This window comes from the organism of the source record quoted next, unplaced genomic scaffold (genome assembly GCF_019419815.1).
Source record: "Pyrus x bretschneideri cultivar Hongxiangsu unplaced genomic scaffold, Pyrus_bretschneideri_v1 Contig37, whole genome shotgun sequence".
Lineage (NCBI taxonomy): Eukaryota > Viridiplantae > Streptophyta > Magnoliopsida > Rosales > Rosaceae > Pyrus > Pyrus x bretschneideri.
This window is the reverse complement of record NW_025999690.1, coordinates 1,183,833-1,199,244: the sequence shown is the minus strand read 5'-3', so window position 1 is coordinate 1,199,244 and position 15,412 is coordinate 1,183,833. Positions and strand designations below refer to the sequence as shown.

Here is a 15,412-nt window from a genome sequence, read left to right as displayed (position 1 = left end):
GGAAAAACAAAATTTTGTCTTGGCCTGCAGATCAAGCATTGTGCTAGTGGCATTTTTGTCCACCAATCATCTTACATTGAAAAAATCCTGAAGCGATTTAGCATGGACAAGGCTTATCCACTCAGCACACCAATGCCGTTTGTTCTCTGGACATTAAGAAAGATCCATTCCGTCCAAAAAAAGATGATGAAATGGTCCTTGGTCCAGAAGTACCATATCTGAGCGCAATAGGTGCTTTATTGTATTTAGCACAATGTACTAGACCAGAGAACTTTTTCAGCCAACCTGTTAATAAGGTATAGCTCTACTCCAACAATTCGTCATTGGAAGGGAGTCAAAGATGTATTGCGATACCTACGTGGGACAACAAACATGGGTCTTTTATACTCAAAGAAATCTACAAATGACCAGGTCCTTGTAAGATATGCAGATGCTGGTTTTCTCTCTGATTTGCAAAAAGCTTGCTCACAAACTAGATATGTGTTCAATAATAGAGATAAGACAATCTCTTGGTGCTCATCAAAGCAAACATTAGTTGCTACATCTTCAAATCACTTAGAAATACTTGCTTTACATGAAGCAAGTTCTGAATGTTCTTGGTTAAGATCAATGATCCATCATATTCGAAATTCATGTGGCCTAACTTCAAAGACAGACACTCCAACTGTTATTCATGAAGATAATGCAGCCTGTGTTGCCCAAATGAAGGAAAGATTCATCAAGGGCGATAAGACCAAACACATATCTCCAAAGTTTTTCAATGCACATGAGCTTCAGAAGGCTAAAGTTATTGAAGTCAGACAAATCCGTTCCAATGAAAATCTGGCAGACCTGTTCACCAAATCTCTACCAAAATGCACGTTTTAGAAGATAATGCAGAGTATCGGATTATGTCAACTTACCAAACAGTTAAATTTGGAAAATGCGGAATCAAGGGGAGATATATATCAGGGGAAACATCCATGATACATGCATGTTGTACTCTTTTTCCTTCGATTAGGATTTTTCCCACTGGGTTTTTCCTATCAAGGTTTTAACGAGGCAACATAAGTATAACAAGCCAAGTAAAGTTGTACTATTTTTCCTTCGCTATGGTTTTTTCCTGCTGGGTTTTTCCAAGCAAGGTTTTAACGAGGCAACTGATGTTGATATGTGGGCATCCAAGGGGGAGTGTTGAAAATCACTGCTGGGTTAATGAATGCCCACAGTGATATTGAAAACATTGGTTGGTTTTTCAATACCCACATAGTAATGTGGACTTTGGAAATGAAGGAGGTCGTATTTTTCAAAAGTTGTGTGCAGGAGTTGCTCTATAAATAGAGCACTCCGTGTACTATCAAAATAAAGAGTAAGAAAGGAAAGATCAATAACATCATTATCTATTCCTATCTCCTTTATTTGTCATCCTCTTGTGCTATAGTTACAGTGTAATATTTTACACCTGCTTCACGCTTGTCACTAGTAAAGGTTATCCCTCTAACTTTGACCTATTTATAACAGCAACCACATTGTGGGAGTTTTATCTGTTTTACGATCTAAGACATTACTTATAAGTAAGTTGGGCTACTTTTCATATTACCAATTAGTTTTATGGTGGAATCTCAACTTTCTTTATGGTATTAGAGTAGGTTTGTCATGCTCTAGCCCCAAGCTACGTCCATGATTGACATATGACATTTGAAGATACCTGTTCAACTATCATGCCTCGCTTCCGAGGCATGACCAAAAGAACCCATCAATTCACAAGCGTAAAAACTTTTCCTTTTATTTTATGGCTGCATCTAACCTTTGTGTTAGACTGCCTACGTACCCTAAGATAGGATCAAGCCATTTATAGTTCACACTTTAATTAAACTCTTACATTTCCCATGGCATTCCTAGCCTGAAAATATAAGGTTCTAGACAACTCTGACGTAAGTGATGCACCAATATGTCATTCAATCTTTTATATACCTCACAATGATTTTTAATAACAAAACCACAATCAATGACATTTCAGTGGATCAACAATCCACAAAATTTAACGTTTAACCACATTAATCCAAAAATAAGATCAAACATCACTTCACGAATCGTAACAAAGCCATCCTTTATAAGGCTTGCTATAACTCTCTACCAGAATTCCAAAGTAACAACATTGTAAACCTAAGTTACAAACACAAGCGTAACCTTGAGCAACTTCTAATAATAAGAATCTAGAGTTTTAGACCAACTCAACAAAACCAGACAGGAGATGGGATTTTGACCAACTCAACGGAACCATACATGATATGGGATTCCGACCAACTCAACAGAATCCAATTGAAGATAGGGTTCCAGACCACTCAACCAAACCGATAGGAAAAGGAACTCCGAACCACTCAACAGAATTCAACGAAGATAGCATTATGGACCACTCATCGGAACCGATAGGGAAATAGATTCCGAACCACTTAACGAAACTAACAGGGAAAAGAGCTCCGGGCCACTAGACAGAATCCATCAGAGTCGGGGTTCCTGACCAACTCACAGAACCCTAACAGAGCACGGTTTTAGGCTACTCAACAAAATCGAACAGAATTCTGGAAACCTAGTTTGGTATGACTCAATGGAACTAGACATGATACAAGTTTAATGTCACAACTCCCCATAATAATGAGTTAACGGTCCTTAACTAGCCCTCTAGTTTCACAAACATTTCAAATATGCATAGCAACCAAATTTTATAAAATAGATCGATGGTTGAATTTAAAAGCAATCTATATTAGAAAACACATTCTGTAAATCCATGCCATATAGATCCGACAATTTCTTACACTACCTGCATGAAAACGACACAAAAATAACAAATTTCGGATCGATATGATAACTAATCGGGTCGTTATCAGGTCACCCGTTAAGAAGGGTTACACGCAAACCTGTGTGCAACCCTTTTCGATTAGTTTAGAAAAAAATTATTTTTATGATCTTAAAGGTAAACTACTAAAAGAACTTACTATAAAATACAATGGTCATAATGTATATATTGCATATTAAATATATTTTATTGGTTATTATCACAAGGTTGTTAATTTCACGTGTGATGCACAACGACGTGCTCCATGTCACTCAGTTGGTGTTGTTCATGTTTTTTTTTTTTTTTATGAACAAATAGTATTATCTACACTAAGGGGGAGGAGTGTGCAGCCTCACAATGGGCTAGCAATAGTGTGGTTCAAATTCGCCTTTTGCAAGACTCGAACGTGAAACCTTTCACTTACAAGTGAAGAGGAATACCATTAGACCATAGTATTAAGTGGCGTGTTATACATATATTAGACTTGAAAATTCGCCACATGTGAGGAGTCGTGTTGAGAATGAATTATACATTGATGGGAAGATGGACCTTATATGAGCTTAATTACAAGTAAGTTATCATACTCTCCATATTGCCTTCAGTTTCAAAAAATTTGTTGATCACGGATTAATTTTGTGATGAAACCTTAATATATATATATTAATGGTAAAATGACGACCATGAGCAATCGATAAAAAAAAATTATGGCAATTAAAATCATAACTATGACCCACTTGGATAACTTACCAACATGATTAGTGTGCAACGCGTAAGTGGTGACTATGATGCCATGTCACGATTTCATATCAAGTAGTCACCACGTCATCCACAGGAAGTAGGGATGCCAGTTGGCTTTTGTTGACCCAATTGAACACAGCGCGTCCATTCAACAAAACCCAAAGACAAGCATATGTCCTATTCAGCTAGCATTGCTGATAATAACCTTAGCATTCTTTAAGAAATAAATCAAATAAATAAACCCTTATGTTTTTACAAATTAGGATCAAATAAACATAAAATTATACTAGGTTATATAGTTTGTGAGGATATGTTTTATGTGGTCCGATATCAAAAAGATAAGAGATCTTGCATGATGCTATTATAAAGAGTCGGATTACTTTTCATTTTGTCAATTGGTTTTATGATGATACTTCAATTAACTTAGTTCACATTTTTTTCTTTTCATCAACCGTTGTCATCCAACAAATTTAAACTTCGAACTTACTCCAACAAAGTAAAGATTGAATGTTAGAAGACAATAAAATCACATGCATATGTTTATAATATTGATTGAACTACTTCAGAAAATTTGAACCAAACAACCACTTTAATCGGCCACTATTTCCATTCCAAATCTCTTATAACTTATAGCTAGCTAGATATCATCCCTACTTTACATAAACCCATAGCTAGGTTGCATGTGAAACACGCATGCATATAAGTAAACGGTAATGCTAGAGATATCAAAATTTTAAACTAAATAATGTCATTGCAGATGATTGGATTATTAATTTAAGTGTCGATTAATGTGTTTGTTTTTTATTGTTGACACATCATTTGGTTTGCAAATTTGGTTTACAAATTTGGTCTCTCTATTATTACCAATAAGCACTGTTCTAAAAATCCCTGCCTAGTGCGGCCTAGGCACCCGCCTTGCTCCCCTAAACCCGCTTAGGTTACAACTCACTTAGACAAAAAATAGATGACTTTCATTTTGTATTTTATTTTTTTAATAAATTGTAAGAGACTTGTTGAATACTTAAATGAACACACATTATGTGCTTGTTCCCCATGTTTTCATTATGTTCCAATACTTCATAATATCTATGTCATTCTATTTTGTAATTTATGATGAAATTACATATATTTTAAATATAAACAGACACTTATTTACACGAAATATAATAGAAATTTACTTAAATCCATCTAACCGCTAGGCTCCAGCCCATTACCCAACTAACACCTAACGTCTTTTAGAACCTTGTCAATAAGAAAGTTAAGCATATACAAGCGTGATCATGATCATTTGGAAGTATCTCTGCCCATGTGAACTTGTGGGCATGCATGGTTCCAATTCAGTACTTCAAATGAGGCATTCAAAAGGCGCAACAAATTTGGTCCTTGTTTTTGTGATAGGAACAATTGCTTAGGTGGGTTGCCTATCTATTCTCACAAGCTGCGTGTCCTAGTGCTAGTCTCTTTCGTAATAATCATATGAAAAAAAGAATAAGAAAAAAAATGTCATTTTCTTGATCGATATCTGCAATAATTTCAGCCTTGTTTAGTTTATTTTAGGGTTTGGCGAAGCTTGTTCCATTCATTTTTAGTGAAAGCAAAATTATATATTTATGAAATTTTGATTGCGATTGGTTGGGTATTGATTACCCAAACAACCAAATTGTGGAATTGATCATGAGGATTAATGGCCAACTAGGTAATTGGCATCTCCTCGTGCCTCAAAAATTAATGGAGTGGGGACTAAAGAGGGTTGCGTAAGATGCACTTGTGGTCGTATGTGAAACTTCAATTATTAAAGGCGTTATCAAATCACTGTATGCACATATCATATTCAGAAGTCCCACCCTTCTAATTCTTTATTCATTCACCGTTTACACATGTGAATGCTTGTGCGTGGGTGGACGGATTAATAAATCGATGTGCGCTTGAACGATTGTCAATTAAAAATGTGTCTAAATCACACGGTAATTCTTATGGTTGAAAAATGAACAATCATTGCAGTCCACCCTAAACAAATCTCTACGATTCAATACATTTCCTTTTTGCATTTCTTTGAAGTTGATCAATGATACAAAGAGGAATCACCATGATCTTAGTATTTCCTTATTATTTTATGCTCGTTAGTGTGGAGCCGAAAATAATCACAAGATGACACGTGGATTTTTTGGATAGAAGAGGACAAAAATACCCTTAAGGTATACCGGGATTCCTACGCGCGAGCAGCGGACAATCATCCCTTAACCAAGTCAAAAGTGCCCAAAATAGGTAACAAATTCAAAACTATTTCATCCACCCTCATCCTATATTCTCCACAAGGTAATTATTCTATAACCCCCAAAACATTTCTTTTAAATTATGTTAATTAGTCAATTAATGAATTTATTACCTAATTAATCTATTAATGGCTAATTAACTACAAATTACACTCAAAAAAATTGACCACAAATGGCTGGTCCCTATTCTCCTAATATGGCCGGCCATATCCTTATAAATAGCTTTCCATGGGTGCGTGATGCTTTTTGACCTTGACCAAAGGTATGATTTATTTTATAGGTGCAATTTTGTCTAAGAAGGAGAAGGCAGAAATTTGCATCTATAATTAGATCAATCAAAAGGCCATCAACGTAGAATAAAATATAAGAGCTAGTTAGCTAGTTTGTTTGATAAATTTCATTTTTATTCAAGTTATTTTTGTGCTAGCTAGAGGTAGAGGAGAACGTGCATGTCAGAAACGAGTAATGTATATGAAGAGAGGTAGTGAAAATAAATTAAAACTATTTAGGTTTTGATTTTTAATTTTCATTTGTGTGCTTCTCCATTCTTTTATGTAATTTTTTTTTTCCACCATCTTTCCTCCATCATTAACTCTTCATTACTCATTTATCTTAAATCATTACTCTCTAGCCAGCTCAAAAAAAAAAAAAAAAAAAAAAAGAAAGCTAAATACTAAAACAGAAATAGAATGAACCCTAAATTTTTTCATTTCAACACACACAATTATAAATTATAGTTCACAAAGTAAATATCATACTCTAGTTGAAGGTTTTTCCTTTTAACAAAACTAAACAATCGATTTTACATTTACTCTCTAATTTTATATAGGATTTTTAGTAGACATTCTAATATTATAATACTACTTGTTACTATATATATAATTAATTTGAAACAAAATTTGAAGGATTTTATACTTCAAGCAAAGCAATTTTATTGATCACCTGTAAATATTAAGAGTTAGATTACCATCCTTTTTTTTTTTAAATAACGAGAAGAATATTTTAAGTTGTATACAACTATTATCAGCTCATGACTTCACCAATCTGTAAGGTAATTAATATCAGAGAAGCTAAACGCTTGACACCAATCTGCTCGCAGGAAAGAGAAAGAGAATGGACTAGGGAACGTACGTATACAAATGTTGCATGTGATATAAACTCCAACTATAGGAAATGATACTTCAGTTCAGACCATACATTGACATAAACTCCAACTAAATTGTATTAATTATCATTCTATTTCCATAAGATATATAAATGTGAAGAAGACTCTGAAAAATAAGACTCTTTATTGATTCTCCGTCATTTCATGTTCGGCACAACTCCAGTGCCAATATTATAAAGGGATGTGATATTCACACACCCTTTTTTACTTTTCATAAATCTATTTTGGTTTCTATCATTTGATCTTTTTCGATTCATCTGATATGACGATTGAAAATTAAAAAAATGTGTGATAAGTAAAAAATGATGTGTGAATATAACACACCTATTATAAATCATTTTGTAAAAAATGATACGACAAAAAGTCCATGAAAAATTCCAGTCTAAGAAAGCCTCTACAGTGCACGCTGCCACGTAATGCAAACAGAAAAACTGATTTTGTGGCTCTGAAATTGTTGGATAGCTCCGATTTGAAATGACAAAAAGTAATGGAGATAGATTACCATATATAACGAGTTTGGGGAAGACCTAATTAGGCTTGTCTAGGAGTAATTTTATTGGGACAAATAAAGACTTGGTTTTTTGTTTTCTCTGGAAGTCTAGTAAAAGAAAAGACCTGTGGACGGAAAGCAAACAATCAAACCTGTAGCTTACACGTTTTTGATCTGCACGTGGACGCCACTCATTGGTGTAAAATAACAAAAAAATTGGAAAAACATCCCCAAACAGCACGTGTTGGGTAAGTAAAGTCTGAAAACATGATAATGATGAGCTGGCAATGAAATCAATCAACGGCCAGAATTTCCTAACAGCAAATGTTGCTGATGTGGAATAAACTTGTAGAAGTAGTCCAGCCCCTTAAGCCTTCAATCATTGGGTCATCTTTCTCTCTCTAGAAAGTGTGTTGTATTTTCCTCTTTATATGTCGACTTCTCTACTATTCATGTATTGTTGAGTTGAAGATTTTGTGGAGGAGAAACAAAAAGCAATCTCCTTGTTTGCTCATAATATTAAGAGTTGGGTTTTTTTTTTTTCTTCCAAAAACACAGAAAAGAGATCAAAGTTTGAGTCTTGAACATCAGGAAGAGGACGAGATAATTCAGCTAGCAAAGTTTGAGAAAACTGAAAATTAAGGCCCTGTTTGGATTGGATAGTTGAGGTTTGAAGGAAATGGTTTTCATGTTTGACATTTTCTTTGCTGCGGAAGAGAAGGTTGAAGAAGGAGCTTGGGAGAAAGAGCGATAGAGGATAAACACAACAAACAAACCCAAATTAGCAGAAGTTCAGAAGAAGAAAATAACCAAAAAAGGAAATATTTGGTTTGGTTTTTGATCTGCTTCTGCAGTATCTGCCGGTAATTATTTACTTTTAACTTCATGTGTTTTTTTTCATTTGAGTTGCAACTATATATCTTTCGCTGTTTTCACTTTTCTCTCGGAAACTCATTTCCAAAAACATGTTTTTCAATTTTTTTTTTTATATATAATATACAAACGATATTGGAAGGGAAACTGAACTCGTGCTACGTTGAGTTCAAAGGAAAACGATATTAACCAATTTACAAGCCATTTCAAAATATGATTTTTATTTTTGGAACAAAAATGGAGCAAGATTTCTTCTTTTCTTTTGATTCTTAGACCAACTCCAATGATGGGTTAAAAGCCAAATTACCCCCAAAATTTCCTCCCAAACCCACTCCAACCCAAAGGGAAATTTGGGGCTAAATGCTAAATGCTAAATGCTAAACCAATGCCAAATTCCCCTTAAAATTTAGCCCAGAAATCGGAGTGGACTCTACCCAATATTTATCAGAATTTAAATTTTTTTAGATTAAAATGTTTATAAAATTAATTTATGATGGTCTACATATTTATTTTTTTTGAAAAAAAATTAATTTAACAAAAAAAAATAGCCTAAGTTCATTCTTTAATAATCCCGCTAAAATTTTAGGTTAGAACGGTTGAAGCAGAAAAGCTGTTTCTGAGCTAAAAGTTAAATTTTCCGGGCTAAAAAATTTAGTTTTTAGCCCAACCAATGAAGATGGTCTTATAGGATTGGAATTAATCTGCAAAACCCATGACTTTATTTTTCAATCTTTTGAGGAATAAAGAAACTAACAAAGCTATTTCAAGAGCATAGTTGGGATTTCCAGCTCACACTTTGTTTCTGTTTTGCTAAGAAGCTCAACCTTTTGTTATCCAAAGCCAAATTCTGTTTTTCTTTTCGGAAAATGAAAAAATAAAAAACCCTTTCATCCTTCTTTTGTCGTTGCCAACATTAAGAAACATAAATAATTTTGGAAATTCAGTTTTGTGACAGCCAAGTATATTAGCTTCTGTTTTTCCTCACCCAACAAAACATGCATAAAAAAGCACATAATTTCCCTTAACTCCCATCACACGTTTCATGTTGCTCATGAATTTAGAAATCATATTAGCATTGCTTGCATTGTTTGCAGGGTTACTAATAATGGCAATGTCCGCAACTATCATCAGCAGCGACCCGGTTGTTCTACCGGCGGCCGCCGCCGCCGAAACTCAGCCAACACAAGCCACAACAAAACTCGTTTCCCAAATCGAAATCGAGTTCGTAAAATGCGACTGCTGTGGATTAACAGAAGAGTGCACGCCGGCGTATATTGAGCACGTGAGGGAGAGATATCAGGGCCATTGGATTTGCGGGTTGTGTGCAGAAGCTGTAAAAGATGAGATTGTTAGGTCACAGAAGAGACTGATGAGCACGGAAGAAGCCATGGCCACACACATGAACTTCTGCAAAAAGTTTAAGGCCTCAGGGCCTCCTCTAAACCCTACCATTCACTTGATATCCGCCATGAGGCAGATTCTCCGGCGCAGTTTGGATTCTACGAGGGGGGGTTTGAGATCAACTCCAAGTAGTCCTACAAAAATTAATGCAGGAAAAGGGCTCAAGAGGTCTGAGAGTTGCTTTCCGACTCTGACTGGTTGAGGATATTTGATTAATGGAGAATATATATTGGGAATAATGATCAATGGGAAAAAGTTTGGCAAATTTGCAATGTTATTTGCTGAAAAGAAAAACACAGAAAGGAAAAGCAAGGAGTCTAATTGTTAAGGGTTTAGATGTTTAATTTAGTTGTAATTTAATTAGTATCGAACTAATACAGAACCTATTTTTCTTTCACTTTCTTACTTTTTTTGTTATGTTGCTACAATTTTAGTTTCTCTTTCGTTCATTAAGTTTTTATATCTGTCACGAATCATATAATGTAATGCATTCTAATTGAAAAATTAAAGTTGTACAGTTCATAGCTGCCAAGGCCCATATTTTGGAGAAATTTTAAGTTGTGACGGGAACATAAGTGGTATACCACATGCTTTAATAGGAATTGAAGAAAATTTTATTTTTTAAGTCAATAATTTTTAGCACACATATCCCACCATTTGTTTAATGACACATGATGTATTACCCCGTGTACCGATCACACTGAAATATCACTCCACATTGTAACCAGTCCCAGTTTAGGAATCCCACCGAACATGGTAAATATTCATAAAACTTGAAGGTGAACTTGTTTGGCATGAACTTCTCTACATGATATAAAAACAAGAGTTTATGAGAATGGAAGGATCATTCTGCAAAGGAATCAAGAGAAATGTGAAACCCATACATGGCCAGCAAGTAAGATCAGGAATCGAATTTCTAATAAAGATTTGTGATGAGAATCATTCCCACTAATCTACAACTTTTTTTCTATAGCATGGAAAGTAACATTCGATTGGATTTAAAAGAAAAAAGTTTCTTGTTTTTTTTTTCTTTTCACGATTGAAACCTCATTCTTCTTTCAGCTTTTAATTTAAGGAAAACTAATAAAAAGATTTTGAAAACTTTGAGTTTTAACGATAAGGACAAAATAAAGGGTAAAATGAATAGTACCAAGATTGATTTTTTAATGTAAAAATGTGGCTTTTCGTTAAAGTAAATAGTACCAGGAACTTTTCGTTAAAATTCCCTTTAATTTATTTAAAAGTTGTTTATGAAATTTGAACTTAAATTGTCCGTCTTATTTTTATGGGTTAAGTACGCATAACTACCAAATCTTAAGGAGTAATTCAATTGGTCTAAACCTTTTAAAACATTCCACATAACCACCTAACCTTTTGCAAATTGAACATCCTTTAGGTCTCCAACGTTAAGTGATGACCTGGACAAGTATTGAAGTGAATTTCATTCTAATGTCATCTATAGAACTCTAGATCCCTAAACTGACCCCTTTGAACTAGACAAGTTAGTATTTGTCTTGGCTAATAGGGATCCGTTGGGGTTTCAAAACACCAAAAATAATGTGCTACTGAAATTAAGTTTCAATATTTATCCACGTCAACATTAAGGACATTATCAATTAACGGTACTTACATCATCACTTAGGGTTGGTGACCTATGTTTATATTTGACATTTAATAAGCAATTTAGATTCAGCTTTTTAGCCAAAATAGTCTATGAGATTGTCATAACTTCTCATTTTGATCATTGAGATTTAAAATCGATTGAAGTGGTTTTTGAGATTGTTCACCGTAAATCATTTTAGTCATTCTGTGAAAAATCACTGTTAAATTGAGGGTATCTTTGTCAAATCAACCCCTTCACTTAAATTGGTGGTAACTTCAATTTAAGGAGATTTTTCACAGAAGGACTAAAATGAATGACGATGGACAATTTCAGGAACCACTTCTATCTATTTTAAATCATAAGGATCAAAATGAAAAGTTATGACAATCTTAGAGACCATTTTAGCTAAAAAGAACCTTTAGATTCCTTCCCTTTAATGAATTAGGTTCAAGAATTGCATCCAAAACCACAAACTTAAACACATCATTCTAACATTTGGATATTGTGTCATCCAGTGGTAAAAACACACATAACAAGCATGTCAATAATTATAATGAGTTAGGTTCAAGTACAATTTGCATGTTCTATTTGGTTGTAAAGATGTTACTAAAATTGTTTAAAACAAACAAGTATAATGTTGATTTTTATGTGACTAAGTGACAATGAAAGTTCTATCAATTCTCCCTAAAATGGGAAGAATTGAAACACAAGATAACTAGGAACGTTAAAAGGAATTTTAGTGGTACTTCAAAATTCTCATTTTGCATTACAAATATTATATATTTATACACTTCCGATGAGTGTGATGTAATTTTTAAAATGCTAATAACAATTTTTTAATTAATAAAGTTATGAATATCACCGTTACTTAAGAATGCTTAGCAAAAATATTCCCATAAATCATAGTGCCTTTCACTACACAAACACAATACAGAAATGTAGTGACAACTAAGAAAATAACATCAGAATCAGAGCCAGACAGGCATTATTTAAGTGACTCTCTACCGGATACAAGAAGGGAATTATGATATGGAAATCGGATCTGGTGCACTGCATAAATTGCCATAATACTAAAACCCATACTCAGGTGCACTGTTCATCTTTTAATTAATTTTTTAAATTCATGGGAAATCCAGATCTTTGATGAGAGGGGTTCTCCCTTTTCCTTTCGTTTCATCTATTTCTTTCTTCACTTCTTCCTTTGCTTTTTCTGCTTCTTTCTTTCCCGCTTCTCTCCTTCGTTTTCAGTTTTCTGTCTTCATCTTCTCCTTCGGCCGCTGGCTTCTTCGCGTCTTAAGTCTTCTCGTTTTGTGGTTAGTTGTGTATTTTCTTGGGTGCCAATTTTTGGCACTTTTGTGATAAATTTTGTACTTGGAATTAGATCTTATGTTTTAAATTTGGGTTTAGGTGATTTTTAGGGTGATTTTGAGATTTTAGAGTATAATGTTTCCTCTGGATGTTTTATGATGTTCATTTTTCTCAGGTGTTGTGCTGCCGTTTTCGCGCTGGTTCTACTTCAGGTATCTCGTTAATTTATTATTTTTTCACTTATTTTTTATTTATTTTCTGTTCTTGGATGAATTTGGTGTTTCACTTTGAGTGTAGAAAATCGGGAATAATGATTAAAAAAATTTTGTTCTTGGATGAATCTGGTGTTTAAATTAGAGTAGATAAATTAGGGAATAATAAATAAAGAACGAAAGGGAAGGTTTTCTTACAGTTCATGTGTTAGTACAGAATTGATTAGCGGATTGTTTGACAACAGTATGTTAAATGTTTGTTCAAATTAATCTCATGTAAATACAAAGTTTAGACGATGTAACAAATAGACAGGTCTTCATAGTTAATGGCAATCCATATGGCTGCAATTCAAATGGAATTCAAATGAAAAATACACTGATTAAATTATGGATTTTGGAAAGAAGAATAAAAAGATTTCAAACAATGGTTTGAATCTGATCTTCTTGGTGATAATAGTTGCCAAATAAAATTTTATACAATGTCAAATACATTAAAAAATTGGATTTGGTTCATCATGTATCAAATGTCCATGGAAATTGTGGTCAACAGATGAATCAATTTGAAATTATGTATTATCATGCTGTGTTTTTTAATGTATCTGTGTTACTGTCGGTCGATATAATTAAATGGTGTTTATGGGTATATGATATGGTGCCTATCTATTTTCAGGAAACGACCCTGTTGGTTTTTCCAGGCTACCGTGTTGTTGTTTTCAATCTGCTTCTGTTTCAGGTATATAGTTTGGGGTTCTCCTTTTCTGGCTTAACTGGACATAGTTTATGATGATATTTTAACGGACATATGTATGTATATTAGTTTGCTGCTTTTTTTTTCGTGTGAAAGTTAAATGTGCTCGGATTTATTTACTTTTTTTCCGTCTGTTTTTTTTGTTTTTTTTTTTTTGGAATTTTATAATCGTATAACGTTTTGTTTCTTATGGTTAATCTTTGAGTGGTGACAGTTTCTGAAATTTTTTTTATGCTTTGTTTGGCCAGAGTAAATGGAAAATATAGCTCTGATTCTGTGTTACTTGATGAAATGGTGAGCAATTGTTATTCATCTGTATTAATTAAGACTGGTAACAAGGATAATTAACGCTAGAAATAACACTTTGTTCTATCATGTTTTTTTTCCATGCTGAACCCTTAGGTTTTGTTAGATGAATAGAGTGTGTGATCAATCTTTTAATCTTAATTTTTAATTGGACTGTTTCTATTTTGGTTAGTCTATATATACATAATTGATATTCAATTTATACATATTCCTTTTTCTCATATAAAATCAAATTGGTATCATGATTTTCTTATTGCTTGGATTTGTAATCTTTTCTTTTTTTCCTTCTTTTTTGCTGTTGTTAATTGTAAAGCAACGTGCGGTTGAAGCTTGCACAACAGACCTTGACTGTGAAATTGTTGCTTCCAAAATAGAAGCTGGCAATTGCTATGAAATTATGGCTTTTCGTACCAGTAAAGTAAGGGGTCAATACAGGGTTGTCCTGCATGATACTGATAGGAGCATATTTATGCGCCTTAGTTAGCTAGTTCTTATGCATTTTTGTTATGTTTTCTTCGTTAAAGTAGTCTTTTAAGCTACTTTCATGTGTTTTCAGGTTTAAAGGACATATTACATGAAATGATGCAATTTGGAGCTTTTAGAGCAAAACTGAGCTGGAATGTGGTGTATGCAAATGGAGCACGAGGAATGGACGTCCAAAACTAAACCCTATTGCCGCAGCCATTAATCCCCCATCAATCCATGCATTCCCACCTACATCCGCAAATCCCATTCATTCTCCATTTTCTTATTCTCCATTATCTCCTAACTCCTCCATAATTCTAATCAAGCCGTGCATTACCTTTCATCCCATTTAAACTACATTCACTTTAAACCTTCCACCCACCATTCAGATTATTCACCATAAATTATTCACCATTCCACCTAATTGTCCACTTCCAATTATAAAATCCTTCAAAAACCGTGCAGCACTTGAAGAATGATATATATGCAGCCAATTCCTCAATCAGGGGGGCTTTTTTTTTTCACACCTTATTCACTCAAAAAGCCGTGCCATATCCCAGAATTTCCCTGCCATTCTAACCATTTTCCACTTAAAAAAAAATCCAACCTTCCACACCATTACAAACCACCCAACCTCCATAAATCCATCCCTAAACCCGCAAATCATCCACCAACACCATTTAATCAATCTGCCGCAGAAGGAGAAGAGGAAAGAGGAGCTTCGACGCGCACCAATTCACGTGGATTCGTTGGGCGTTCTAGGTGTAATCAATCCTTTGTGCTTTATGTTTAAATTCATTTGTAATTCTCTTTTTGTGAACATGAGAGGCTAAATCCCCCTAGTTAGCTAGGGGGTGATTCGAAACCATGATTATACTTGCAATATGAATTGATTACTTTTGGTTGGGATTTCATGAATGTTGGATTCAATTTGTTTAACCGTTTGATTGATAACTTATTTATGAATGTTTATTAAGAATGCGCGCTTAATTTTCATGCATAAATATGACGCTAG

At 34.0% G+C, this 15,412-nt stretch overlaps 2 protein-coding genes across 6 annotated transcripts; both read left to right on the top strand.

Moving 5' to 3' along the window:
• The first annotated feature begins 7,878 nt into the window (after positions 1-7,878).
• On the top strand, positions 7,879-10,152 carry LOC103963158. The gene is made up of 2 exons (XM_048592113.1): positions 7,879-8,344; positions 9,449-10,152. Exon 2 carries the CDS (start codon positions 9,460-9,462, stop codon positions 9,955-9,957), a length of 498 nt encoding a protein of 165 aa, XP_048448070.1. The 5' UTR covers positions 7,879-8,344; positions 9,449-9,459; the 3' UTR covers positions 9,958-10,152.
• Positions 10,153-12,305: 2,153 nt separating this feature from the next.
• Positions 12,306-15,099, top strand: LOC125480921. Of its 5 annotated transcripts, none has more exons than XR_007261159.1 (5): positions 12,306-12,445; positions 12,842-12,878; positions 13,549-13,611; positions 13,875-13,920; positions 14,489-15,099. XR_007261159.1 is itself a non-coding variant. In XM_048592156.1 (5 exons), exons 1-4 carry the CDS (start codon positions 12,502-12,504, stop codon positions 13,890-13,892), a joined length of 288 nt encoding a protein of 95 aa, XP_048448113.1. In that variant the 5' UTR covers positions 12,306-12,501; the 3' UTR covers positions 13,893-13,920; positions 14,489-15,099. The 5 variants fall into 5 exon arrangements, 4 of the variants coding, with proteins under 4 accessions (XP_048448113.1, XP_048448115.1, XP_048448114.1 ...); XM_048592156.1 differs by having other exon boundaries at positions 12,306-12,671; XM_048592158.1 differs by lacking the exon at positions 13,875-13,920.
• Positions 15,100-15,412: the final 313 nt, after the last annotated feature.

Bases quoted from the DNA above. Each gene is read 5' to 3' on its own strand.
- LOC103963158 (XM_048592113.1), top strand. From the start codon at position 9,460: ATGGCAATGTCCGCAACTATCATCAGCAGCGACCCGGTTGTTCTACCG.
- LOC125480921 (XM_048592155.1), top strand. From the start codon at position 12,502: ATGAGAGGGGTTCTCCCTTTTCCTTTCGTTTCATCTATTTCTTTCTTC. The intron at 12,672-12,841 runs GTTAGTTGTGTA...CATTTTTCTCAG, and splicing joins TTAAGTCTTCTCGTTTTGTG to GTGTTGTGCTGCCGTTTTCG. The intron at 12,879-13,548 runs GTATCTCGTTAA...ATCTATTTTCAG, and splicing joins TCGCGCTGGTTCTACTTCAG to GAAACGACCCTGTTGGTTTT.